Source organism: Lissotriton helveticus, chromosome 8 (assembly GCF_964261635.1).
Source record: "Lissotriton helveticus chromosome 8, aLisHel1.1, whole genome shotgun sequence".
NCBI lineage: Eukaryota > Metazoa > Chordata > Amphibia > Caudata > Salamandridae > Lissotriton > Lissotriton helveticus.
Window position 1 is genome coordinate 1,068,393,088 of NC_136069.1, and position 26,445 is coordinate 1,068,419,532.

At 45.5% G+C, this 26,445-nt stretch overlaps 1 protein-coding gene across 2 annotated transcripts in view; it reads left to right on the forward strand.

Annotated features, from left to right (window-relative positions):
* The window catches only part of UGGT2 (UDP-glucose glycoprotein glucosyltransferase 2), a 1,586,510-nt gene that overhangs the window by 1,379,722 nt on the left and 180,343 nt on the right, over positions 1-26,445 (forward strand). For both annotated transcript variants that reach the window (XM_078657956.1, XM_078657957.1), the window contains 3 exons: positions 3,014-3,115; positions 9,190-9,274; positions 24,516-24,698. In XM_078657956.1, coding sequence (XP_078514082.1) covers positions 3,014-3,115; positions 9,190-9,274; positions 24,516-24,698 — 370 coding nt within the window. The remainder of the gene's footprint in view (positions 1-3,013; positions 3,116-9,189; positions 9,275-24,515; positions 24,699-26,445) is intronic.

Here is a 26,445-nt window from a genome sequence, read left to right on the forward strand (position 1 = left end):
GGGATCGACTGGCGTGCAGGCGGGGCTGGACCACCTTCCAGTCGCCTTTGACGCCTATTGTAGACAACCCGGAGTTCCCCCCAGGCTGCACGTCGCCAGTGTTTCAGCGCTGGAGAGAACAGGGCTGTAAGAGGGATTTAGAGGGGCTGATCCCGTTCTCTTCTCTACGTCGGGAGTACTTTGATCTGCCTGAGTCTGATGCCTTCCCCTACTCGCAAGTCGCTCACTGGGTCACGCTACCCTCTAACGTGGCTAACATGTCCAGCCCCATGATGAAGCTGGAGCGCTGGGTTGTCTGTAAAAACAACGACCGCAAACTCATTTCTGAACTTTACGCACTGATCCTTGCGCGGCCACATACGCAGCGTACTAAGGCGCAGGTTCGATGGGAGACGGAGTTGGGCCGCCCGCTGACTCACAAGGAATGGGACATGGTGCACTATCGCGCACACCACACTGCTACTAATGTGGCTGGGGCCGAATCGGCCTACAAAATGGTGTCCTACTGGTATCACACCCCGGCGAGGATCCACGTGTGGGATCCCAAATGCCCAAGTCTCTGTTGGCGGGGCTGCGGTGCGACAGGCACCCTGACGCATCTACTCTGGCACTGCCCCAAACTAGTGCGTTTTTGGCAGGCGGTCCTGGACGACGTAGACAACGCATTCGGCATTACATTTCCTAGGGCCCCGGAGTACGTGCTGCTAGGTCTACCGCACCCTAAAGCGTTCCCCTTGCGCTCCATGCGGGGTAGGCAGATAGCCATGGCTTTACTGACCGCGCGCCTAGTCATTCTTGGCAGTGGCGCTCCCCTGATGCCCCTGACCCGAGAGATTGGATTAGACGGCTGTGGCTACTGCTGGGTATGGAGAGGCTTTCGCTTTGTGTGGATGGCAAGGGGGAGACGTATGCGGAGCTGTGGGAACCATTCATACATATGCTATCACGAGATTTGCGAGAGGTGACATGCCCCAAGTTCATGCAAATCCTGCAGCTTATCCCGTTGGAGCCGGTGAAGACAAGCTCCTAGGGAGATTTGGATGGTTTTGTGCGGGCTGGGAGGCGGGAGTGGGCAGAGGCGGAGGCGCAGGCAGGGCTGATGCGGAGTGGGGAGGCGGGGGGAAGGGAGGAACCATGGTGGGGAGGTTGGAGGGGGTGGGTGGGCTTCTGTTTTCATGTCACTGTTTGTTTTTTCTTTTCTATAAAATGCAGTATCAATACAAGATCTGGTTGCTCTGCCTGGCCTTTGGTTTATCCTCGCCGGGTCGCCCCCGGGGGTGTAGACCCTAAGGCTGTGTTTCAGCGTTGTTGGACTGTGCTCTGCCGGCCGTTGGATGTAGGCAGCCTGTGTTAAATGATACGTTGCTGCTCAATAAAAAACGTTTGATTCTAAAAAAAAAAAAAAAAAAATTGATTAAAGTTGAAAAAAGAATCGATAAGAGGCAGAGAAGGTGGTAATCTATGTACGAGAAATGGAGAAAAGCTTACAACTTGATGTATTAGATATATGAATTCATGTTTTTGTTCAAGCCTACGAATGAAGAAATGTTGAATGCAAGAAGAAATTAGAGGACTGGAGTGGTGCATGAGTGGGAGAGTCGTGGACTGGAGAGGACAATTAGATGATAAAGGGTGGGGATAAATCCCACTTTTGAAGTGATTCCTAAAACCGCCAAGGGTTACATATTTGTGTGGTAGAAATCAATTTAACAGCTATAGAGGCTTGACTAGGTAAGTTCAAGCTCTGGGTGACTGCATTGAACTCAGTACTGTTCTGAGTGCCTTATTCATAGTTGCTGTCGGCACCACAATGCTCCTTTCCAGCTGCCCTTAAGTGGACATGTTTCTCATGTGGCTAGTCCCAAAAGCTGAAGGTGGTATACTTCATATGCAATACCCTCCTTCCAAAAGGAACATCGGTGAATGGATTCAAATGCATTTTCTTCATGGTGACTCAGGTGTTAAGTAATACTCACAAGAGAGACACATATTAGGATTTGGTCAAGTGATGCCACAGTCGAGTGGAAGAATCCATATAGAAATATAAAATATATCTAAGTTTGACTTTGCACAAAATGTTATTGAACTATTTTAATCTTCAAAAATGTCTCTAGTTTTGGTTCTTGAGTTGTAGCTTCTCCAAGACACTGGAAGAAAATACTGACTCCTCTCTATTGAGGATACACTGTTGGGGCAGGGACCAGATATTCACAGGGCCACCAAATAATTCCAGCTAAGTGAAGTTGTCTAGGATAAGGCCTTGTTTGTCTCCTGCTTAGTGGCTTGAGTATCTTGCTGAGGGCTTAGGCCAAGGGCCTTAGTCAGAGTTCTGTGGATACAGACCATCACCAAAAAGAGGTGGAGTTCCCTTCGGGAAAATTCAGGGTACATCGATGAGAATAGCACTCTAAAAATGCCGATTGGACACCTGCCACTTTTTGGTGGATGGTGTGTTTTGCCAAATGCCAGGCCCTAAATTACGACCACTCCACATGGAGTGTTCAAGGAAACTTGTAACACTGTTCCGCAGTTCTGTGTCCTATAGGTTGTAAAGAAAGTAAGGGGGCACTGCTGTGGAGTTCCCGTGCATGCAATGAGGAGGTCACACTTGGCACGGAATGCTCCAGCTCGACCTGATCAAAGACTACTGAGTTATCAGACTGTGCCTTTAGCTGATGAACTAAAATTATGCACACCCTTAATACAGTTGCCATCAGTCAATAACTTATTCTCCAGCACATGGATGATACCATCAAAAATAGAAGGCAGTAGGCTGGCGAGTGGTTACGCGAACTGGCAGCTGCTGCGGATAGTGGCATTATGTCTTACTTACAATATTTATTTAATTTGCGTGATTTTGAAGACAATCCAATAATGCAGATGTTCTACACCAGCCCTCTAGAGTTTTATCAACATTTCGAATAATAATGATATTTATTATGAGTAATTTGAGTCTATGTTTTACTAAAAATGCACTTGATCCAAAACAGTAACATATTTTTTTTTCTAAAAGTTTTGCAGGAGCTGTTCAGAAAGAAGATACTAGCAAGAACAAAAATGATGTGCTGAATATTTTCTCTGTTGCTTCAGGTCATTTGTATGAACGTTTTTTAAGGTAATCAAAGCTCAGTCCGCTGAGGTGCAGAATGGCGATGGCTGTCCTTGTGTGCTTATCAGTGTGCTTATCAGCGACTCTTAGATGAAGATCTTGCTGTAAACTTTTTTGTATATCATTTCTCCACAAAACATGCTGCTAAGTCTCCATGAGCTTCCCATGGAGAAAAGCCAATGGCTTTGCACCTATATTTAGTTTAAATGTTGGTAAAAGTAACATAAATGCATTTGTCATTTAACTGTACCACATGCATTGCGACCTCCTTTCAAACCAAGTGAGTCTTGGTGTGAGTCATCTTGCAGTCTTATCAGATACCTGCCGGTGCTTGGTTCTTCTCTTCCCCTCTGTGGCCTTTTATTTTAACAGTGTTATCAGTGGATCAGGGGCTAAGCTACTGTAAATGCGTCTGGTACTCAAAATTGAGATTTCAGCAGGGGCGGCTCCTCCATTAGGGCAGAGGAGCGTTCCCCTACTGCTTTCTCACAGTGCGAGAAGCAGAATCATAAAATGGTATTTTAAATACCATTTTATTTTCCTGCTTCTCGCACTGCGAGACAGCAGAAGGGTATGCCTGGTTGGGGGCGGGCGGGTGGGCAGGTCGGGGAGGAGAGGCTTGCACAATGCTGTGAGCCCTGGCTGTTTGGTCGGTCCTCTTGGCTGACCAAACCAGTCAAGCGCACTCTGGATATTTTCTATGTAGGCTGCATGAAGCCTACATAGTGAAAATGGTCTCCACATAGGTGCCCGGTTGGGCATTGCCCTTCCAATCACAACGCTGCCATTGCAGCGTTGTGATTGGCTTTGGGGAGGGAAGGGAGACTGCCCTCTTCCTGTTCCTGCCTGAGGCAGGAGAGCAGGAAAATGCGGAAACCAGTAAGTTGTTATTTTTTTTTTAAATCGCCCCCCCACCGTGCAAACCATTGCATGACTCCCACCCGCCCCAACACACGCGTATCATGCCGAATGTTACTGCCTTTTTTGACACCAGCTGTCACATCTTAATCTTTTAAAAAACAAAATGCAATTTAAATTTTGAGATTCAGACATTGCACCTACTTTTACTGTCAATACAGTGAATGTTGTTTACTACAGGATCAAATCCTTGCGACAGTAGACCAGCAGAAGCTGACTGTTACTTGCGTGAGGAACCTCCATCCCGTTCCTGCCTGGCACTGCTTGTATGGCATCAAGATTGTCAAGAACGCGTCTTCCCTTTGGGACTGCTCTATCGAACATGCTGATCCTCATTGCAGGCAGACATAATTTGGATGTCAGTAACAGCGACACTTGGTACCTTTTGTGGAACCATACCCAACAACCAAAAACACCAATCCAATATGATGACCAAATATTTCACAGGTCTAGTTTGCACACTGAATATTTTATACCACCACCAAACATGTGCACAATTGCAATATGTCAGTCTCTGAAACTGGCCCTTTTCTGTCTGGTGATATCTGTTCTGTAACAAACTCTTTTTTGTTATGTGGCTCCTCATCTGAAATCCGTTCTTTGTTACTAGTATATAAATTGACTGTGATCACGACACTATTAAGTTGCAACTCCTCTGGTTGCTCCTGCTTTTGGGTTTTTGTTCCTGTAATAGAACTGTCAGTGCCAGTTCTGCCACAGTTTTCCCAGCTTCACGTGTGCTTCAGTTCTGCCAACTCCACTTCTAATTTAGTCCTAGCAGCTCTGGTTCAGCTCCAGTCCTGCAATATCTCATCTGTTACAAAGAGTGTTTTAAACAGAGGGTCATGATCCAGACTGCATCATTCTTGTAACCCATGACACACCCCATGTTTCATCTTAATCCTGCTTGAAGTTTAGCCATGCACTGATGAAGTTACTTCAAAGGGAGGTTGAGCCTTGGTTGATCATTCCTTTACAAATATATTGAGCCTGGCATTCCAAGATTATTATGCTCTTCAGAAATCATTCTAAATGACTATTTCCACTTGCAGATTAAAATAGTCCAAGAAGAGATAGGTTTACAAAAGCATCCACTTCATAGCTCAGCTCTGAGATGTTCTGCAGGTGACCTACATTCATACATACATAAAATATATAAGTGGGCTTACAGGCAAGAGGAAAGCATATTCACCCTTGGGAGACTGCTATCCTGTACCTGGTCCTCCTTGTGTCTTAGCTAGTGCTTAACACAATGGATTCGCATTTATACGTATCTAAATTTAGTAGGCCACGTGGCCTAACTGGCCAAGGTGGTGGATGCACTTAGAGAGTGCTCTCAGATCTCCTCTGCCATCTGATGAAATCCATGCCCGATAGTCCCAAGCAAACTCCCCAAAGCCCCTACAGTGGCCCTCTGGGAGTGCTTATTAGCACTCTCATAGCTTGACTATCTGGAGAAGTGGCGACTCATCAGGCACGTCCCGTCTGACTTCATGCAGCCTGATCTCAACATGGCGGCAGACTGCATACTCCGCTGCATGACATGGCTGCCTGATCCTGAGGCACACTGGAGGGCAGGAAATCCAAAGACCAATGGCTGGGCCTCACTCGTACCTGGGCACGAGCTCTGAGGAACCAGGGAACGCTCTCCCCAGGTGAGGAGCCGGTGGTGCAGTGCTCCTGAGAACAGACCCCTGCGCCTCAGAACCTTGGAACCTGGGAATGCTTCATCATTGGAACCCCCAAACCAGTCCCCCCTTGAAAAATAAAGTGTGACAAAGGATTGCCCCCAGTTGGCCGATCACTTCAAAGTGGAGCGTGGGACTCAGGTGTGCGGCCCACCACCCAGAGGTGCATCCTTGGTGAAAAGGAGGGGCCAACAACCATTGCCCACTGCTGTTTTGGTTCTGACACTTAAAGAGACCCAGAGAATGATATTGAGAAACCCCTGCATGGGGAAGACCTGCAGGGGGCTCATGGGTGCCTGACTGGTCCTCGGGCCTTTGAGTATAAGAGGCATCCATCACAACCTCACTTGTCCTGGCTGTACCCAGCTACTCCTGCTGCCCAAACTGAGGACCTGGGGCAAGCCGGCCAGCTTGGAAAAGGGACATTCCTACCATCATTCCACAATGTATGTTGTGCGACAGTTGATTGAGACACCTGAACCACTCTGGTAAGCATACACAGACAACTATTTTTGAATGACTTCTATATACATCAGTATATTGATGATAAATGAGACAATGGATGTTTTTTTATTTTTATAAAAATGAGTAGTCTTTGCACTTTTCAAGGACCGACCTACTCAATGTTATGTATGAGTATGATGTGTGACACTGTAGTGAGATACATAGTGGATGAACTGGATCAACTTCACATCACTTTTCCATTCCTTGGCTTTTATGTATCATTTGAATTGTGTGTCAGTTCAATAGTCCAAATAAAATAGGAAAAGTCAACTCCGAAAATGTAGCGGTAGGTTAATTCACAAATCAGAACTGGGTTTTTTTGTAAATAAATGAGAGGCAGATGCCACAGCAAAGCTTCTCCAATAATGCCTACTGCTTCCATCGACATGAACAAATTGCTTTGATTCCAAACTTTTTAGCTAGAGTTAGAAGCAGATGTCTCTATACTCGACAGGAGATCATCAGTTATACTCTTGAGTACACTAATCCAAAATGGGAGAGACAGACAATGATAGCCAAATCGGGCAATTATTCATAGTCAAAAATGAAGAGGTGGAGTTCCAGCAACTGCAATGTCTACTCCATATGGATACTCCGTAAGCCAGACTTTTTCCCAAATTATTCTTAAAACAACTTCAGATGCAACAAATCAATCAACATATTTGATTCCTTTTAGGAACTTCTTCAAGGCTAACATAGATTAGAAGGATATAATCATCACTAGGAGGCAATTGGCCAGTCCATTCCAGAGAAACTATTCAAATCACTGCAAATAAGTCTGGAGCGGAGTGTAATCCCTGGAACTCCTGTGAAAATGTTGAATATGGTTCTGTGGTCTCCTTATAAACAAAAAATAGCACATTTCTGACCGTCCATAGAGGAAGAGTTAGTTCTAAGTCCTAGCGAAATTTAGAAACCTAGTGAAGCTCACATTCCATATATATGTGACTGTAGCAGATGTTTGTTGGTATAACAAAGAAAGGGCCCATAATTGAATTCAAGCCAAACTTAATTCACAGGTACTATGAAGTGCTTAAGATGAGAGAGTGTTCTGCACAAAATCTTTTCAACCAAAGGACATAATATGTGAAGTTACTTACTTTTGTCAAAGCTGTTTCAAGCTTTTTTGACAAAGTAGTAAATGTTTAGGTCCCATATTGGTTTAATTCCAGGCTGACATGTATAAACAACTGTTGGGCTCCCAATTGTCTGTGAATTACTTAGAACTGATTACAAGGAGGTAGCAGTGTTACTAACAACCACACCCATAAATACTTGACCTATCTTAGTGATATGATGTAGTATCACAAAAAGCAAATTGTATAATGTTAAGGGTGCTAAATCTTAGAAACACTTCGGCCACCTAACAGTTTATTTAGTTACAATTATGGGTACAGCATAAAAACAGTATATACCCAACTGTGTTACATACGAGAAGTAAGGTAGCATTCCACTCAATTTTAGATATGTATTAGACCAAAATCTTAAACATTGTACCACTAATGTTTATTTTGTTGTTAAAAAAGAATACAATAAAGATTATGAATGTACATACAGCATTGTTAATGTCATGTAAGATCTGCTTTGACCATGAGTTAAGTAAAGTAACTAACTTTGGCATTATCTGTTAATAAAAAGGATCAGTCATGCGCCTCAATGTCAGAACTATTACCGTTTACCATTCCCTGAGCATTGAAATAGTTCCAGGAGGATCTAAACATGTGTTGGTTATTTTCTTATTACCCCCCGCCCACCCGCCACCCCAATTATGGATACTTTGTCTATCTCAAGACATGAACAAGACACAGTACAATAGCAAGGACTTATTTGATCAAGGACCCATCACAATAGCATTGTTCATGTTTATTAACTGAATAATGTCAGCGTTGGTTACATTGTCCTGAACAGTTGACCAAAGTAGAGGCAAGATGACATAACACTTAATGTTGTATATAGATGCATAGTATTTGATGCAATTGTTAACAAAAAATTAACAAGCTGTACAAATCTTCAGAATCTTCCTTTATGCATAGCCAAAAACTGAGTGGAGTGCTACCTTATTTCTTATAAGTAATACTAAATAGTTTATCAGGAGTGTGCCTTTAAAATTTTAAGCAGGAGTCATGTATGCAATGCAAAAAACACCTCTTCCAAACAACTTGGGTAATTGCTGCTCAGTGTCAAACGTACTCTACCTAGTAAAACTTAAAAAGAGTGCTCACTAGTGAGCTCCCGGAAAATGTAGACCAAAATGGCTTTATGGATCCTCTTAAATCAGGATTTAGACCCCTGCATGATTTAGGATCTGCCCTGGTGGAAGTTGCAGGTGACCAGATGGAGCCAGGCATGGCAGGTGTTGGGTCCATTATCTGTTTCGATACAAACCCCCAACAGATCTTTTTTAGTCAACTAGTTAGGAGATAAAATTGGAGGATCACGTTATTTTTGAAGGATAGAACTCATGGCACTGAAATGTTACAATTTGCATTGCAAGCACGGGATACAGGTCTTGAAGTTATAATGGGCTTGATTTTGCCCCCAATTATGTTTTTTTATTTATCTTGAGCCCGTATCGAAGATAAGCAGATGCTTTTGCTTGACCCATTTCAAATGCACTGAGGGCACCAAATAATTCTGAACAGAGGGAGTAATGTATGCAAAGCACATGCCTTCATAACTTTTTTTATTTGATGACTCCTCAGATTCAGGTCTTTACTTTGATGGTAGGCAACCTGTTAAAACTAAATACATCAAAAACGTAGACACTTATTGGTGCTTATCCAGACGTATAGATGTTGTGAAATGTATCATTGAATTATAAGACATTTTCCCAAACCAGGGGCCTTCAGGAGGACAGTGGAGAACCCAGCAAATAATATTTAATCTAGTGGGTTTCATGTGAAGTGTCCATGTTAATGTGGATGTTTGAAGATGTAAAGAGCAATGGTTTACATGTGTGTTATTCCATAGGATTATGATGCTTTCCGTTCTACGGAATACTGAGACGCCAGTGAAATTCTGGTTTTTGAAAAACTACCTCTCTCCTACTTTTCAGGTAAGATTTGTTCTCCCGTAATTTCTTTTTTAGGTGTTTATTTTTTTACAGAGGATTTACAATGTTCAATTGTTAGTGGTGCTCCTATATCTTCAGCTATGTATTGCAGAGAATGATTTGTCTTTAAAACAGATGTTTGACCCACATTTTCAAGTCTAAATTCTCTTGTGTTGAGCTCCATCCATTCCTAAATAGAACGTTTGTGCCACGTTTTGATTGGTATTGAAGGATGTGTCACAAATAAATTTCCAAAGCCAAAAGCCATATAAATACTCCACTCGTGTTCCCATGCCCTGTGCTTATGCATATCATACCCTGACATTTCTTCTCCCTGCACCCCCAAAATAACGTTTTTGTCCATCAGCAGGCCGTTTTTCTCGGTCTGCCATTTAGTTTTCAATATATATGTTACCCAAAGATTGCATAGCAACAGGACACCTGAAGCCTTGATCAGGTAGATACCCTTCCTCACATTTGAGTCATGGTGAGTCCAACTGCCACTCCATGAATCGAAGGAAGCAATTATTTGGTTTAAAAAGCATTTTATTTAGTTTTCAAACAAACTAAAAAAAAAATTACAATGCACAAAAATGAAAAAGCAAACATTTGAGTCATATTGTGCAAAAACGCATACAGCTTAAGCTCTGCTGCCTAGTCCATAAGGCAGTAAATGGACTTGGTCCTGCTTACCTTGAACAGAAACTCAAAACTTATGCCCCAGGCAGGACTCTACGCTCCTCCGGTAAAGCCTTTCTCTCCGTTCCTAAAGTCCGTACAGTGAGAAACGGAGACAGAGCTTTCAGCAAAACCGCTCCAGAAGCATGGAACTCCCTCCCCATCTCACTGAGAACAGAGCCAGTTCATTCCAAATTTCGAAAACAATTAAAAACCTGGCTCTTCTAATCTAATCCTCTAGTGCTCCGAGCCCTGATCCCCTGAATTTGTTTCGAGTTGAGGATTCTTGTCAGTTGCCAGCGCTCTGAGACCTTCGGGTGATTTATGCGCTATACAAATGAAATAAAATGAAATGAAATGAAATTAATATTCAGAAACGTAATTGAAAAAGAGGTCATTGGATAAGGATAGATGACTGGAAAACATTGTATTAGCTACTGGTCCAAAGCTACAAAATATGCCTGCACCTACAACGTGAATAAGTTATTGAATTTGTCATCAACCCCTTTATCAAATACAACCATTATACCAAAGTCCTCTATTCATTCAAGGGGTCTGTCTACAGTGCAATATATTTTCCCATTTTCTCTGGCACCCTGGCCTTCATATATTGATTCTTCTTCAAGATTTTACATTAATGTATACCCATTTCCATTTTCCTAGATTTGGGACATGCTCACTACCCTGGTCACTGACTGTCTCTCTTCTGGCTATCATCAGTTCTAATCTATTTATAATTAGTTTAAACGTAGGCAGATCACAACCATCATTTGTATGCAGAATGGCCATTTTGGGTGGTAGTGTCCCAGTTAGTCCTAGAAGATATAGAAGTTCTAAGTGTACTGTGTCTCGGAAAGGACAGATAACTTGACATGCCCATGTGGTGTGAGGTTAAGTACCCTTTTTGATATGACAACAAATTCAAGTGGGGTCAGGTGTCTGAGATCCACAATGATCAGTCTGGACCTGTGATGAAATAGTCTGTTTAATATTGTCATAATTAATAGTCTCATTGTAGGTCAGATGGCCAAGCAAGCATCTTGAGTTCTTGTTGGCATTATATCTAGGCATTACATACTCTTTACTCTGCTTGGTGGATCAATAGCATTTGACTATTTCAGGTGGCTGTCAGAGCTTGGGTCGTGTTGGCTCCCATATTACATTATATCATTGTATCATCTGTTGTGTCATGGACGTTTTGTGAATAATGCTCTACAGCATTCGTAGTGCATTTAAATATTGTGTCAGCTGTGTAGGCAAAAAGTCCCTTTGAATATACGGAAAATACTTTTAAGGTTGCAAGAAAATTACAAGTGTTTACAAATGCAATAGCTTTTGCCTTGGTCAACCCTCTCCCCAAAACCTGGACAATGCAAACACATATGTGTTGGGGTTTAGAGAGGTTAGCTCAACATGTTCACTAACACATCTGTAACATATGATCACGAGCATTGGTTCTTCTGTTCTCCGTGTGTGCCTGAACTTTAATGTATTGAAAGTGATGTACTTTCTGCAATGACACCATCATACCATAAGGTGGCCCACAAATGGCCAGGGATTACCACCATTGTGCCATGGCCAGCATTTTGCCAGGGACTGCCACCACTGTGCCAGGGCATCATGTTGCCAAGGATTACCAGCATTATGCTAGAGCCAATATTTACCAGGAATTAACACCATTGTTCCAGGACCAGCTTGTTGCTAGGAATTAGCACCAGTGTGCTAGGGCCAGTACGTTGCCATGGACTATCACCCTTGTGCCAGGCCCAGCATGTTGCGAGGAGAACCACGATTAGACTTGACCTTCATTTTTCCAGAAATTACCACTATTTTGTCCAGCATGTTGCTATGGATTATCACCACTGTGTCACTGTCTGCAGATTGCCAGGAATTACCACCACTTTGCTGGTAGACGATTTCAGGGACGGAGGCTGTGAGGAAAACACTTGCTGCTCACCTGCACACACAACACTCACACAGTCATGCACTCATAGGCAGAGAGACACAAGCACACACCCACACGCACAGTTTAGAAACGTGCCTTTCTTCCTGACTTCTGCTGCAGCTGGGCCTGTTTTGTTTATTCTTTCCCGGGCTCTCCAATTACCAATCAGTGTTTGTGCCTCAGACAGCGTGGGAGAAGGAAAAGTGGGGAGGGGCAAACAAGTGTGCAGTGGGGAAGGGAAGTGCCTTGGGGTGGGAAGAAATGTTGAGCGCAAAGTGAAAGTGGCGGGTTGGGGGAATAGCACAATTGTTGAAGGAGAGAGCAGGTATGCCTGGCAAAATGGAAGTGGAGGTGGAGGGTAATCAATGGAAGTGCCGGCTGGGGGAGGTGGGGAATGGATGAAGTACCTGTTTGAGGGTAGGGGGATTGGAGAGTGTCAATAGCCATCAGTACAATGGAGATGAACTTGTTCAGGGATTCACTTCCCTCTCCTTCAGGCAGGGTGAGACAGTACACACATTGCTGCAGCGGATACACTTTTCAGCTGTCATAACAGGAGCCTGTGCAGTATCCCTAACAATATGCTGACATCCCAACTTGAGTAACCTTCGCCTACGTACTGCTGCCAGTTCGTGGCCGCAATAATACAACACATCTAAAACTGTCTACACATTTGGGATATAATAAGAACTTACAGCTTTGAATGAAAATCACCCTGGCAGGCAAGCGGCGTCCATCGAACTTTTCGGTCATTGAATTGTTTCAAGCATTTGCTACTCCATCCATGAGATCTTGCTACTTGAATGCATCAATGCCTATTGCTTCAGAGGTAAACCATTTTCCCCCTCTCGGTGGTATCTAAATGACTGTAGCTAGATCTGGTAGTAGATCCGCAAAACAAAAGTGTAAGAAATTGGGTTATTGGTTGAGGGTGGGTGAACCCCTACTCAAGCAGCAACCACAGTCCTTGACAGGGTGAAACACAAGCAAACTTCAAATTAGTCTGTGCTCAACCCTCTGGTAGCTTGTGTAAAGTATTTATGTAGCACTTCAAACATTAATAAAGTAAAAACACAATACAAGAACAATCGCACACCAATTTATGAAAATAGATTATATTTTAATAAGTTATTTGAGACTAAAACAACAAGAATTCAATTAATAGGTCCAAAGATATCAATTGTAAATATTTAAATCAAATAGTTCTTAAAAGCACAAAGTGCCAACTCAGGTTATCTGGTCATGTTGAACCGGGACAAAGTGACAAGTTGAGACTCACCGTGATGGAGCACTGCTGAATACAGGGACCAAGTTAGGCCTGCTAAACAAAGTACCTTAAATCCTGGCTGCAGAGCATTGCTATGTCCCACATTGAGGATGCATCATGCAGCGGTGGTTCTGATGACCTCTTGGCTGCGATACAAAGCCCTGTGTCGTGCAGTGGCATTTCTGGAGAGCTGTGGGTTGCGATGTGAGGTCCTTCGTTGAGGATGCGCCATGCAGCAGCAATTCCGATGAGCTGCGAGATCCTGCGTCGGAGATGCGTCACGCAGCGGAGGTTCCAATGCATAGCTGCGAGGAGATGCGCTGCATCTGTTCTACTCAAAGTACCACACCGGGACTGGCAGAGCACCTTCAGGCCCACTTCTGAGGCTTCAGGATTGCGTCAGGCAGAGTATAGGTGCAAGGTTCATGGTGGTGACCTTTTCCACCTCGGAGGCTCTGATCAGGAGGCCAGACAACTAGCCTTTGGAGTCACTCTAGTGGTCCTAGGTTCAAGATACTGGTCCAGTTTGTTTCACTCAGGCAGCAGAGTATCAGTCCTTCTTGCAGCAGCTCCTGAGTCTTCAACCGGTCCGGATGTGTACTGAAGAGTTTGGTCTGGGGCAGCACTATTTATACCTGGTGTCCACTTTGAAATTGGAGAAACCTCTCGAATCCTTCCCCTACAGAGATGTCTGGAATTCCCCTCCTCCCTGCCCTGGCCCCAGGTTGTCCGGGGACACAAAAGACTAATGTGAAACACTTTGTGAGTGTGCTGAGGGAGCGGCTTTGTGATATGCAGGTGTTACAGGTGACAGTTCCTCCTCCTCATTAAGTCAGAAATGGCCCACCCTGCTAACATCTATTCCCCATTTGTCTCTCTGACTGGAAGCAGTACACAAAGGCCAGCTGCCAGCTACATCTAGTCATGTGACCAAGAATACAACTTTCAAGCACCGGATAGTTGAGAAAAGAAAATGGCAACTTTCTTAAAGTGGACTTTTCAGAATTGTGACTTAAAATCAGACATCAATTTTAAAGGTGATTTTAAATTGCAATTTTTTAGAGACCAAATTCAACTTTCATACCTGCTCCCAATTTAAATGTATCACTTATTTAACATAATAAGTTAAGCCTATGTTATCCTGTAGGAGCTGTAGTCCTTGTAGTAGTGCAAAGCAAATTTAAGAGTTTTTCATTACGAGGAAATGTAAAAGTTAAATGTACATGTCCAACTTTTTAAATACACTGTACCCTGCCCTATGTGCTGTTTAGGGCCTACCCTATGGGTGACTTGTATATATCAAAAAAAGGAAAGGTTAGCCATAATAAAAGGTTTACTTTGCAATGGCAGGCCTGAGACAGGTTTAAAGGGCTATTTAAGTAGGCAGCACAATCAGTGCTACAAGCCCACTAGTATGGCCTGGGGCATTTGGTAACCGACATTGGCCATTAAGTCACTCGCAAGGGGCCCTTAACGGCCAGCAAGCAAAGCCAAGGGGTGGCCACATTGAGACTAAGGCTGCCAATGACTCCGGCTGCTACGAGGCAACTTGGGAGAGTCATCAGGTTTCTCGCCAGGGGTAAGTGAGGTGCACTGTGTGCAGCTGAGGCAGGGCGCATTCCACTACCTGGCTGAGGATCGCTAAGCAGGCTCTCCCCTATACTACCTTGGCCCTGTTTTTTCAAAAAAATTCCTCTTTATTGCACAAACACTGGCTTAAAATGCCGCAGCTACATGCTCCTGTGGCCTATAACTCATCACCAGTTCAACCCACAGCTGAGCTGCAGAAAGGGAAGACGTCCTGGATGTTTCAGTGTCCTCGTGTTGTCTTGGGACTTAATTCACCAGTAGGCAAAGGGCCCTTAGGGGTGGTTCTTGCCAATTCCCTGCACCATGCTACCTGAAGGCGCTATAAAGTGCATTGCTTAGTCCTGCAGAAACTCTTGTGCATGAAGGTGCTGACTGATTGGAAGAGTGCAGCGGCCTGGTTCAAAACGCACAGACATCGATTACCAGCCTTGTAGAGCAGCTCGGTTGGTCCAGGCAGGGTTAGACCGTGTCTTCTGCTTATTAGACTGCTCCACAGACATTTAAAATCATGGGAAAGAGGAAAGCCAACAGGGAGAATGTTCCCATCCCTATGAACCAGAAAATGGCACAACTTTGGATTGTTTTTTAGTCCGTGTAGTAAGTGTTGTCTCGAAGGAGATTGAGCTAGCCCAGAGGTGAACATCTCAGGACTTTGGTGTCACCCGGGCAATTTATTAGCTTCTTCTTCTAATTTAATCGCAGATTCTACTAGTGTGCCTCTCTAAAGTACTCCCAAACTGCCATTTGCCGCAGCAGTAAACCAGGCCACGGCTGAGTCGACCAACACCTCCCGTTGCGAAACTAATGCTAGGCTTCTTAAAGAATAATGGCCCTTGTACTAAGTGTAATTAGATGCCCCTACCCCCGACCCCTTAATTTCACTACACTAGTATCTTGGAACGTTGCTAGCTTAGCATTGAAGCTTTCTCACCCCATATGGGATACGTTCATAGATTGTTCGATATTTGTTCATTTCAAGGAACGTGGGCACTGTTTCTGCAATTTTGCGCAAGGCATGGCAACTTCTTTGAGGCTGCCACCACCTCAGGAAAAGGAGGGCCCTCGGAGGGATTTTCAATTTGGGTTTTGACTTCCTTACAGTGCACGCTCGTGGAGATCACTCTGGGAAGCCTAGATATCCAATGTGTTGTTCTAATATTTCCTTCTGGTGGATGAGAGCTACCTGCATAATGTGTATTGTAGACCTAGGAGCAACGGAGCTGAGTTGCAGGTAAGACTTGCTTAGTGGCCATCTAGCAGATTTGTACACATGTTCTTTTAAAATAGTTGTAGGCAATTTTAACTGCAAAGTCGAACCTTTGTCAGCCTCCTTATGAGGATTTTAGTAATGATGCAGAACATGCCTGGGGGTTCCCTCGAGTCTCACTTCCTCCTGTGAAAAGATGGTCTGCCGCAGTAATGCAGTTGGATGTTTTTACCCTCAGCAATGGCCTTTAGGCATGTAACGGTAGATCCAAATCAGATATGGAGTGGAGACATGTATAACTGCCTGCATTGAATCGCATCCGACTGCATCCTTTCGGATATTAGGATGAGACCAGCCTTGGTCTATATGGTGGTAATCTCAAGGCAGGATAGCGATCACAGCACCCTAGGCTTAACACTGGTAGCCCTGGGAGACTCCCTTCACATCGTCCCAAATTAGACTTTAGACCGAAGGCTGGTCCCTGGCAATAATCAGCATAGGATTAAGTGGAGTATGGTGGTCGAGTCAAAGGAAACCCTTAAGAAGGTGTTAGAGGTTGGGACTGTAGGGTCGGAAGCCATGACAACTAAGACTGTGTCCAGTTACTGTGTATTTTCCCTGCAAGTTTATGTGTAATACATAATTCTATGTTTCCCTCCCCCAGGAACCTACTCATGAAAGCTTCTGCAGAAACAGAGATAAGAAAAAAGGAGGCAACTTGGAACACAGTCTTGTTGAGAAGCTAGACATGCCTTGTTAGGGTCCATAAGATCAGGGTCTAGAGATGCAATTCAGGCAGCCAGGTCACTTTATAAAGCCACCATCTCTAAAGCAAAAAGAGCAAAGGAGTGCAACTGATGGGTTTTAATGTTGAATGCCATTAAAAGTAAAGAGCAGTGCACCTTTTGGCGCTTAGTTCCAGGAGGGCGATTCAGGAATCCTTGCTGCATTTGAAAGTAATATTGCGGCGGATGCTTTGGGTCGAAAACTTTGTATGCTGGGGGAGAAGCCCAGGAATCGATCAATCCACAATTGATAGATGCTGCACAGACCCTGTTGGACTTGGCCCTTTTGGCAGGTTCCCCCCTGAACTTTTTGCTTTAAGCACTGACATGGTGGTAGTGGTTTTAGGCCTCTGGGCACTTTAGCACTGTGGCCCAGCGTAGAGTGCGTGCGCGCTCTGAGTGCGTGTGGTGAGATTGGCCTGCCCTCCCAAAGGAATGCATGGGTGATATGTTTGTCCTTGGTAATTTCTGGTATGAGAGGAATGCAGGGGCAAGTTTATTATGTATGAACTCGTGAGAATAAATGCTGCGCAATGGTGTGCGCAGATTTATGGTGACTGTGTACTGTGTGTCTGCCTGCCTGATGTGAATTGCATGTCTGGCTTGTGATTGACAGGAGCTGAGAGGTGTGGGAGGCTCCAGGAGACAGGGAGAGTCAGCCCAGTGGTAAATAGAGAGATCTGCATGCAGATGGGAGGGAGGAGTTGCATCTGGGACCTGAATAGGACTGTGCCCTCCCTCCGCAATGCTGCCGCCGCCCCCTGTGTTGCGTCTGATCACTGAGCCCCCACCTGACAAAGGAGAGAGGAGATGGGCAAAACAAAGTGCTGCAAAGCCCCTCTAAACCAATCCTAACTGGTATTCCCAAGCCCAGGGATTGTTAATATAAATATAGGAGCTGTGACCCCATGAAAATGTTCTCTGTTGTGCTTTCTCTTACTTGGGGAGGACCCTCTGCCAGGAGGAACCGTCGCAGGACCCAGCTACTGTTTCCTGGGGGTCCCTGCGTGCTGGCCTGTCTGGCTGCCCTTTGCTAGGGTCTCCCCAGCACCAAGGACTCTTCCTCTTTGCCTTGGCAAAGACTTTGTAGCTTCTAGCGCCTGGGAGCGCTGTTATTCAAATTTCACCAGAGGAGAGAGGAGCGCGGGGCTTGGCAGCGCTATGCTGCGATCATCCGTAAGGAAATCCCGATGGGGGGATTCCCCCACAGAGCGGGGGAAGAGCGGGTGCCCACCCTGCATTTGGCATTTGCTGCTTGGGAACCTGCCCCGCGTTACACATTTTTTAAAACAGAAGTGGGTGCCCTCCCGCATTAGTTTTATTTACTCAGCGGGAGCCCACCCCCCATTGCTGCCTAGAAATCACCACTGCGGCCCGAGATCCAAGTAAAGAAACTGCTGCGTCGGAGCGGCAAACAGGAAGTCAGGCAGGACTGCCTGTTTGGAGGTGGGACCAAGGAGAATGGCCCGGAAAAGAGACACCGGTCAGGAGCCCACCCCGCGCTGGGGCATCCGGAGGCGGTACGGCGAGGAGAAAGCCGGCGTCTCCCCACCGGGCTCCTGAGAGTGAGGGAGAGCCCCAGAGTGCCAGCTAAGGAGCGGAGGAGTGCTGCAGTGGCTGACAGTCTCCCATGTTGTGAGGACAGCCCCGCAACATAGCTACAGGCAAAGAGGAAGCCAACCGGTAAACCGGAGCCTCCCCGAGGAGCAGAGCGGAGTCCCTGGACTGCCGGTGAGTCGGGGCTGAGGTGGGAGCGGTTGGCTTGTGCTCCCAAGGCCCGGTTGGGGGGTCAGCTATTCCCAGTGTTGAGGCCAATTTCCTCAGTGGCGCTGCCTTAGCGGTTCACTGCACTGAGGGGGCACCAGTGTTTTCTGAGTCCCAGAGCGGGACTCCAACGTGCACCTTGTTGGTGCTAGCTTTTCTCCCAGCTGCCCCGTCCGACAGTGGGCAGCGGCAACGTTCCATTTCTAACAGGCCCCTATCGTAGCTAAGGTATCATCCCAGTCTACAATCGCCGGCAAGAAAGCTATGTGGGATGGTGGCAACCCCCTTGGTGAGGCACCTGCTGATTTTCTTATTGATTTAGCACCACAACCAGTCCCTTTAATATCAGGCATAGAGATCTCCAAATCCCTGGACATAGTTACACCTAACAAGACACCAGGGCTGGACAAAGTGCCTGGTGGCCTATGTAAGTAGTTTAAGGATATATGGTGCCCTTATTTTGCTTTGTTCTTTAATACTGTATTGAATGGTGCTCTATGCCATCAACATGGTCCGGGCAGAGATAATTCTAATTTTTAAAAAGGGCTGTAGATCTTCTCCTGCTAATAATAGACCAATTAGTCTCATCAATAGTGCACAAAAATTGTTTAGTAATATTATTTTGGGCAGGCTGAGCAAGTGGATGACAGATGCTAACGTTCTATCCCCGTTGCAAGCTGGTTTCAGAGATGGTATAGGTACAATTGACCAGGTTGTTTTAAAAAAAAAATGTTTTTATTAGTTTAATGATTCATTATCATAACAACCATATAGGAACCCCACCCCCATACCGTACACAGTGCAATCCTTTTTTACTGTAAGGATGGATCGTACATTCTAATAGATACACAGCCTTTATGCCAACAACCCAACCAGTGGGCAGGCGGCGTTAATTACTCGTGTCTCCATCAGTCTCATCTCGTTGAGCAACAGTCGACGCTGTTAGTGTGTCCCCTGCTGAAATCGCTGCACTCCCCCTATTGTCACTCCGGGAACTCACCGAAGGGCCACTACCCGTTTCCTGTTACACCCCTCAACCGCCCTGCCCAAACCCCCCCCCCCCCACCTCGCTTCAGGAGACCCTCCCCCCCACTTCGCCACTCTCCTAGCTAAGTGCACCCCCTGTGCACCCCCAGTTTTTGGCGTCACCTTCTGAACTCCAGGGAATCATGCTGTGCCTACTTATGCTGCCTCATCCGTCCCTTGGGAGGTCTGTCCCGTGGCCTCCGTCTCCTTATTTCTGCCACTAGACTGCGACTTGAACAATCCCCAAAAGTTTTTTGGACGACTCCTAGGCGGCAGTAGCTCACTATAATTTTCGACTGAGTACAACAGTACAACATGTCGTGTGTCCAGCGTTTAACTGTGGGTGTCGGCCCTCTCGACCAACACAGGGCCACCACCCGTTTAGCTATTAGAATGCCCATGTCAACTAGTCTGCGTATGCCCCTGGGCAATTGTTTGGAGTATCCCAAGAGTGCCAGCGCAGGGTCCGGTTCTAGCTCCACTTCCACTATCCTACTCAACTCCCTGAATATTTCCTTCCAGTATGCGTGTACACTCGGGCATAGTCACGCCATATGCAGGAAGTCCGCTACTGGGGCGTGGCACCTCTCACAGTCTGCCTCCTCTCTGAGGCCATATCTACATCAACGTTCTGGGGTGTAATATTCCCTATTGATATATTTAAAGTGGAGAAGCCTGTGCCTTCCGTGTAGTGAAATCCGCCTAGTGTTCTCGCAGCAGTAGCGCCACATCTTGTCATCTATCATTATTTGCAGATCCCTTTGCCATGCGAGCCTTGCTGCCATGTATTTGTTCTCCCTATGTAACATTGCTACTTTGTAGAGATTTGTCACTACTTTACGAGGAGATTCCGCTTTAATCACATAGGTGAGTTCAGGGACCTCCGGTGGTTCCTCCAGGTCCTCTCCCAGCTGTTCCAGCAGAGCTCTTCGCACTCTGTAGAATTTAAATCTTTGTAGTGGTGTACCCTCTCCCCCAGTCTCCATAGCCTGTTCCCAGGTCTTAACCTTCCCGTCTCTGAATAGATCTCCCGCTGTCAGAATGTTCATGTTTCGAAGAGCACTAATCACTCCCCTGTCTCTGCAAGGGGTCAGCCATTGGGCCCAGTCAATCGGCATATTTGGCGAGTACAGCAATACCCCTCCCTATTGCTGCAGTAGGCTGTGCCATGCATGATTGGTAGCCGTGATTGAATCTATGATTCCAGTTCTGCGGGCCGCTGCTTTAAATATCGTTGCCGGTAAGGGGAGTGGGTCTGCAAACAGTTTTTCCATTCGGACATGGGGGATGTTGGGGTCCCCGTGGATCCAGGTGTGCATATGCACACCCTGTGCGACCCTGTAATAAAGCTCGAAATCTGGGGTGCCCAGTCCTCCCATGCTGCATGGTAAGGTAAGTACCTGCCACCGAACCCGTGCCTACTTTCCCGCACACGCAAGTTTTAACATGATTAGGTTCAATCTCTGGAAGAAGACCCGCGAGAGGACCATCGGGAGATTCATGAACCAGAACAACATCCTAGGCAGCACCACCATCTTCATAATGTAGATGCGACCCAAAAGAGAGAGAGGGAGTCTGCACCAGGCTTCTACATCATCCTCTAATTTACTAATGGCCACTCCGTAATTTTCTCTAAACACTATCTCGGAGTCCGTATGTAGCCGGACTCCCAAATATCTAACCGAGTCAGTGGTCCACTGTAGCGGAAACTCCATATCAAATTCCTGCGTGGTCGGGGTAAGGGGGAAGGCCATGGACTTCGTCCATTTCACCCTCAGGCCAGAAAGTGCACCAAAATGAACCACCTCTCGGAGCACCGCAGACAGGTTATTTTCGGGATCTCGGACGTACAGCAAAGTTTCATCTGCATACATGGAAACTACAATCCTATAGGTCGGGAAACCAATGCCCTCGTGTCTGTGGTATTCGCGTAGTGCGCACGCCAAAGGTTCTGCCACTAGGGCATACAGCAGGGGGGATAGCGGGCAGCCCTGTCGGGTCCCTCTAGATATGGGGAAGGAGTCTGTGACCAGGTCTCCCAGGGGAATCCTTGCCCTAGGTCTATTGTATAAGGTGCCAATCATTTGAAGAAACGCCGATTCCAGACCCATCCTAGTTAGCACCTGCCGCATAAAGGGCCATTCCACAGAGTGGAAGGCCTTCACCATGTCGAGGAATACAGCCACTGCTTTAGTATCCTGCTTTACGTGTTGGATCGTTCCAAAGACAGTACGAATATTGTATGTGAGGTTCCTGTTCAGGATGAATCCCGCCTGTTCCGGCGCGACCAGCGTTGTTGCAAGTAGCGCTAGGCGGTTAGCCAGGACTTACGCGCACAACTTAGTATCCACATTTAATAAGGAGAGGGGTCGTACGAGCTACATTCATCCAATGGCTTACCCGGCTTGGGGATAGCCACCAAAATGGCCTCCCTCATGGATTCTGGCATACTTCCCGACTCACATAGGTCGTCAAACAGTGTCGCCAGGTGTGGAAGCAGTAAATCCACAAACGCCTTATAAAAACCAACGGTCAGCCCATCTGCCCCTGGGGCGCTCCCAGACTTCATGCTCGAGAGAGCCTCCACTATTTCATCCTTTTCTATGGGAGCCATTAGAAATTCTCTGTGTGTGTTTGTGAGAGTGGGGAGTTCAATATGTTCCAGGTTTTTCAAAATCTCCTCCTCTAGGTCCCCACATTTAGACGAGTACAGTTCTGTATAGAATTGCCTAAATCTTTGTGCAATGTCTACTTCATCTGAGAGGGTTTCCCCCTCCGCTGATTTCACCTCGACTACCTGCGGCTTACCTCGCCTCCCATTCAGGACTCTTGCAAGGACCGAGCTCGGCCTGTCTCCTTCTCTGTATGTGCGAGCCGACACATACTTTCCCATGTGCTTAACCTCCCTGTCCGCCTCTTCGTGGTACTCTCCTTGCAGAGTCTTAAGTTCTTCCTCTAAAGTCGTGTCCGCCTCCCTCCGCTGTCTTTCCTCTAGCCGCCCCAGCTGCTTCTCCAAGTCATCTAATCGTGCCCTAATAGCTTTAAGGACCCCCGAATGTTTAGTCATTGCTATGTCCCTAATGTAAAGCTAAAATGCCTCCCATACTGTTTGGAAGCACCCCCCTGGCATGTGTCGTGAATCCTGCTGATGTGATATTACCCGCAAGCCCCTTGCTGCGAAGCATCTTACTCGTCTGCGGAAGATGCGTCTCTTGCAGGAGTACAACGTCCACGTGCTGCCTGTGTAGGTAGCTCAGGACCTTCCTCAGCTTCCGGTAATCATTAAGACCCCTGACATTCCATGTGAGTGCTCTAATATTGTCTACCGTCATGGGGGACACAGCATCAGCAGTTTCCGCCTTTCCCGTCTTCACTATACTTCCGGTGTATTCTTATTCTGTGTATACCTGCACCATACACTGTGTACAAAACCCACAAAAGACCCTCCCTACATCCCACGTTCTTCCATTGCTTCTCAACAATCCCGTCCCCCCGCCCACAGCTGACCTCCCCCAACCTGGTCACACAGAATCCTTGACCCCCCCCCCTCCTCCCCCCTCTAGTTACTCCATTAACAAACTCCTTTGAAAACTTCTTTGGTGTTCAGCACGCGTGGACAGAGGTTGCGACTTATCCAGTAATAGTTGCTTAATCGCCTTTGGCCTGCTACCCCTCCCGCCCTCGCTGTGCCATATCTCCTGCATTATACAAGGCCTAGGGTACCAGGGAGCTCGTTAGTAGAGTAGTGGGCAAAGTGGGTGTGGCCTGGTACGAGTACTTACGAGTGCTGCTGTGTGGGACTGACTGGAGGCAATAGTTTGGAAAGTTGGCCCCCAAGGATGTCCTTGGGGGCCAGCTACCCCTCTTATTACCTCCACTAAGTCCCACACAGTGGGATTGCTAAGACGTCTTCGGAGGCCATGGCCAACTTTCTCTACCACTCTGCAAACGTGCCTCGTGGCAGACTGCAGAATGGGGGATGAAGTCCAATTTAGTCCTGAGGGAGTTTGAGGGCCTAGAATCCCTCCTGGTACCTCCTGTAAGTCCTACGCAGCGGAATTCCTGAGCGTTAGTTGGACGCCCAGCACCCTTTCTCCACCACTCTGCAAACGCGACTACTAGTTAAAGTAGCATATTTCTGCAACTCAGACTTAGAGGTAGTTGTAATCCCTCTGCCCTATTATGTACTAGGGCATTACAGAGGAGGTCATGCTAATCACAGGGGTACCCCAACGCATAGTGTTCTCAAGTGAGTGAGTGGATGTGTGTGTAAACCTAAGAATCAGTGAGTGGGTATGTAGTTATTGGTGTTTGAGTGTCTATGGTTTTGAGAATGGCAGCCTGTAATTTAGAGTGGGTGTATCAAAGGTTATATTAGGCCTTGAGAAGATGCATCAAATTATCACATTGATGATGTCATCAGTGATGTCACTGACCATGTCATGATTGATGTAATATGTGACGTCATCAGCAGTGTATTGCGGGGGTGCGAGTTATAGTTAGCTGAACTAACTATAACGGGGGAATTTCTCTGGTTTTGTACGAGTGAAATGTCCAACTAACTATAACTTTCCCTAAAACCTATGTTTTTTTTCAGTGAATTTCTAAGGTTTTTTAAATGCTAATTTCTAACTATAGCGTGCCTGCAACCTATGGTTTTTTCAGTGAAAATATATATATATGAGGAAGGACGTTTGTCCTAAACGCGTCTGATGGCTTGCACCATAATGAATTAAAAAACGTGGAACTTAAAGACTGACTCTGGCATATTTTTGCAGTCTGCATACTTGTTAGTGCAGTGAAGCACTTTGGAGACGAGTTCGATGCCATATATATATATATATATATATATATATATATATATATATATATATATATATATATATATATATAGTGAAACCTACATAAAAAAGGAGACTTAGAAATTTCAAAAAATGTTTTAATCATATGTACTCAGACTTTACACTCTTTTCTGTTTCCAGGAGTATATTCCTCACATGGCACAAGAATATGGATTCCAGTACGAGTTGGTGCAGTACAAGTGGCCTCGCTGGCTTCACCAGCAGACTGAAAAACAAAGAATTATCTGGGGTTACAAAATTCTCTTTTTGGATGTACTCTTTCCACTAGCTGTCGACAAAATAATATTTGTTGATGCAGACCAGGTAATTATAAGACATATTTTGGTATACAATTTATATATAATACAGTACTGTCCCAAGTGTCACTCACTTTGAAGCACTCATTATTGTGGAATGTTTTTCTGCACTGTAGGTTAGTTATGGGAGGGCAAACGCTCATAACTGTACTGGCGAGCAGTTGCTGCAGTTGAAAGCATTCATTGTTAACCTTACCAGATTACAGACTGAGCATTTAATTTCAGGATGCTCCCAATGTGGGAAGTTGATCTTCAGTTGCACTTGTCTTTGGGGCACAAAAAGCATTTTTAAAAATACATATAATTTTGTAATTCTTTTTATGACAGCCTCTTATTTCCTACTTTCTCAAGCCTGCACTTAATCACATATATACCTATGCAGGCTGCTATGATACTCCATTATTGGTAAACCTTCATTTTGACAAGTTAGAGGGAATACAGAGGTCGATGAGAAAACCTAAAATGCAGAGAGAAAATTGTAAGTGATGGGAACCGAGAGTCTCCTTCAACTAGTTTTGACTTCAAATTTCAGATTGTAGAGATTCCGAGCCATCACCAGGAATGTTTTCTTCCACCTGCACCAACTTTGCCAGCAGCAAGCGATAATTCTCCTTCTGAAGCTTCCCCAGAAAGTTCCCTTTGCGCGAATTGTGGTAATCTCTAGACTTGAAAACTTCATCACAATTTACAACGAGCTACCAAAAAAGGAACTTCCAGAAAGACCAATATCGCTTCAGCAATCTCCTAACTGATTTGAGATGCCTTCAGCTTATTCCCTGAGTACATTCTAATGGCTAATAGCGTCTCAGGTAGCTTCTAGAAGGTCTTCCTGCCCTAATAGCCACCCAGGTGCATGAGATTGGTCACACTGATACTACTGGCCATGCACTTTGCATGATGCAAAATATTTATTGGTAGACCTGGTCACTCCATGACTCTTCCTTGTAGCCCATCCTGCTCAACTAGAATTCAAGGGAGATTTCATTAAATTCAAAAGAGAGTTGAACACCCATCACTTCAAAGAAGCCTACGAAAAGGAAGCTTGTCAATGCCACGGAGCCACAAATCCATGTTCTTACTATTTTTTCTATAGAAGTCTTAGTCCTCAAGCATGGCCCATCAGTTGCTTAAGGCCAGTGAATGAACCACTAACCTTCTCAGTTGACTTCAACCCTACAGACCTGTGCTGTCTAACCCACTCACAAGGTTTCCCACAGAAAGTTTGAAGAACAGTATCCCATCCTACCTGTTCAACGCCTTGTCTGAGCACCTACTGCCACCGTCCCTGACTCCCTTTAGCAGTTTGCTGACAATGGCATGCAGAAAATTAAACAAAAAATATAAGGAACTGAAAAAGAGTGCCTCTTATGCATATATGTTCTGCATATAATTGAACAGTTTTCCCCAATTTCTCTTTCCTCTCCCATTGTTTATGTTGCAATTTATTTTGTTTAAAAAATAACGTAAGTTACTCGCAGATATAAGGTTCCTTTTTCCAATGCTCCTGAAATATGGATTCCGATATCTCTCCTGTAAGATGTTAGGGGTTATTACTGTCCATATTAGCAGGGAACTGTATTGTGGCGAGTATATCTACATCAAAAGATGTCAGGAGTTAAACCCTATCTCTCTAGTAAGAATCAAATGTCAATTTCTGTTCTTCATAGTAAGCCAGTTTGTAGTGCCCGAGTCTTCAGCTCGATCACAGCCAATGTAACAAATATGGTTTGATGCATGCTGAGGTGCCAGGGAAG